Below are 2,500 nucleotides of genomic sequence, written 5' to 3'. Positions count from 1 at the left end.
TTGTACAAGACCTGTTTTGGTCATACTATGGAAATTAATCCCTAAAGCCCAAGGAAATTCTGTTAAACATATAGACTTTTGACATTCAATCTGTGCTAACTCAGAAATGTTCTCTCTCCCTCCCTCCCTCCCTCCTGCCCTCCCTCCCTCTCTCCCTCTCTCCCTCTCTCCCTCCCTCTCTCCCTCTCTCCCTCTCTCCCTCTCTCCCTCTCTCCCTCCCTCTGTCCCTCTCTCCCTCTCTCCCTCCTTCTCTCCCTCTCTCTCTCTTTCTCTCTTTCTCTCTTTCTCTCTCTCTCTCTCCTCTCTCTCTCTCTCTCCTCTCTCTCTCTCTCTCTCTCTCTCTCTCTCTCTCTCTCCTCTTTCCTCTCTCTCTCTCTCTCCTCTCTCTCTCTCTCTCTCTCCTCTCTCTCCCTCTCTCTCCTCTCTCTCTCTCTCTCTCTCTCTCTCTCTCTCTCTCTCTCTCTCTCTCTCTCTCTCTCTCTCTCTCTCTCTCTCTCTCTCTCTCCCTCCCTTCTCTCTCCCCCTCTCTCCTCCTCTCCTCTCCCTCCCTCCCCCCTCTCTCTTTCCCTCTCTCTCTCTCTCTCTTTCCCCCCTCTCTCCCCCCCTCTCTATCCCCCTCTCTCTCCCCCTCTTTCCCTCCCTCCCTCCCTCTTCCCCTCACCCTTCACCCCTTCTTTCTTCCATTTTCCTTAACAGTATTAACTTTTTGTTCAATGGTTATGAAACATAGCATGAGACATAAACTTGTTGATGTGTAAATTTGAGATCAAACATCAAAGATCAAAATTGGCCTTGATGACAGCTGAAATTTTCATGCTTTTTGCAGTTGAGCAGCAAGGCAAGGCTGACAAATTGTTTTAAACGGGTGATAGTAAGATCAGCCACTAGCAGAATTATGATAACGAAACATTATCCAGAATTTTTCATTGTTATATTTTATTGTTATTGCAGATCAAAGAAACCTGGGAATGTCAATGAGAGTTGAACGATCCTCTCTGGACCAAGTGAAGAAACGTTTTGATCTGAATAAGAAAAAACTAGAGGAAAAGAAGAAAGACTATGATGTAGAACAGAGAATGCAGGAATTAAAGGAAGAGGTAGAGATCTTTGGCTTATAAGTGATGGTATTTGTAATTCATAATGAATGTTTATTTATATTGCATTTATGAACTGTATTCTCTAATTGTTAGAGAGGTTTTAAAGTTCAATAGTATAGAATATAAAAATACACAGTAAATATTTATATACAAACAGTCAAGTATAGATGTGTTTTTTAGCATTTGCATGTATTATTGTATTTAATTTCTTGAAATTTCTTTCCTGTAGGAAGAAAAGCTTAAAGAATATCGGCGAGAGAAACGCAAGGAACGGAAACGTAAGGCAGATTCCTCTATAGATGAAGACCAGGGATCAAGTGGCATGGACCCAGAAATGGCAAAAATAATGGGTTTTTCCTCTTTTTCATCTTTCAAGAAATGATATTATATTTCACATATATTTTCAATATTGGAGTGCTGTTTATAATTGCTCTGAAGTTAATATACAATATTAACCTAATTTTATTGTAAGGTGAGATTTCTGTTATTTCCGATGTACTTTACAAACTTATGCAATTATATAACTTCTTGGAAAAGTCATAATCCTGATATGAAAGCAGAGGATAAGTATTGTCATAATAAAAATTTTCCTCCTTGTTTTATTTTATAGAAATAAATATCTTTTTATGAGTGGACCTCAGTGTTAATTTTCCTCAATCTTTAAAAAGTATGTGTATATTTTACTGCTACTTAACTTATTGCAGATAGCGATAGATTTGCTTGTTTGGATCCCAGTATGGGAACTTTTTTTTCAATACAAGGGAGCTTCACATGGTATATCACAACTTTGATTTCTCACTTTCATTAACCCTCTCTGGACGGGTGGTACACTATGGTACCGTGCATTCTAGGCCCGTTCGCTGGGTGACGCCGTACGGCGTCGTTTATTTAACTGAATTAGGCCTATGTGTTCGAGAGCCCCGGCATTGTAACATGCAAGGCTGGAATGCCCCCATTGTGAGTAGGTTAACTCATTATAATACTATGCACATTTGTGTTTCTCATTTATTTGTGTTTTACTATATTGTGAAACTTCAATGTGCCATCTGACAGATTCATCAAAGTTGTAGTGGACTAAAATTGTATTATAGGGTCCATATCAGTTCATTAAATTCTTTATACCCACTTTGATAGAAATATTGCAGTTTTATGGGAGGACAAAAAACTTACTGATCCCTGACAAAAGTGGATGCCAAGCTCTCGCCACGAGACTTTCATTTACTCAGTAGATGGCCAAATTAACAGAGATCATGATAGGGTACAACCACACTGGGGAAAATTTTTTTCATGCAAGGTGCTTCATATTGTCCTCCTACACATAAGAACCCATCTGCTCAGGCACAAGGGATGGGAACAATGCAAATCAACATTACATCCTTGCACTTCAAGTCATTGTAGATCAT

General features: G+C 39.5%; 1 protein-coding gene across 1 annotated transcript in view; it reads left to right on the top strand.

Annotated features, from left to right (window-relative positions):
- LOC122266222 (zinc finger matrin-type protein 2) overlaps window positions 1-1,730 on the top strand; it is a 6,147-nt gene extending 4,417 nt beyond the window's left edge. Inside the window, exons 5-6 of the mRNA XM_043035846.2 lie at window positions 952-1,097; window positions 1,327-1,730. Of these exons, the coding sequence (XP_042891780.2) occupies window positions 952-1,097; window positions 1,327-1,479 (299 nt within the window). The 3' untranslated portion in view covers window positions 1,480-1,730. The remainder of the gene's footprint in view (window positions 1-951; window positions 1,098-1,326) is intronic.
- Window positions 1,731-2,500: the final 770 nt, after the last annotated feature.

Source organism: Penaeus japonicus, unplaced genomic scaffold, assembly GCF_977035675.1.
Source record: "Penaeus japonicus unplaced genomic scaffold, GWHDUDI00000001_assembly GWHDUDI00000024, whole genome shotgun sequence".
In the NCBI taxonomy this organism is placed as follows: Eukaryota; Metazoa; Arthropoda; class Malacostraca; order Decapoda; family Penaeidae; genus Penaeus; species Penaeus japonicus.
This window is presented reverse-complemented; position numbering and strand designations above follow the sequence as displayed.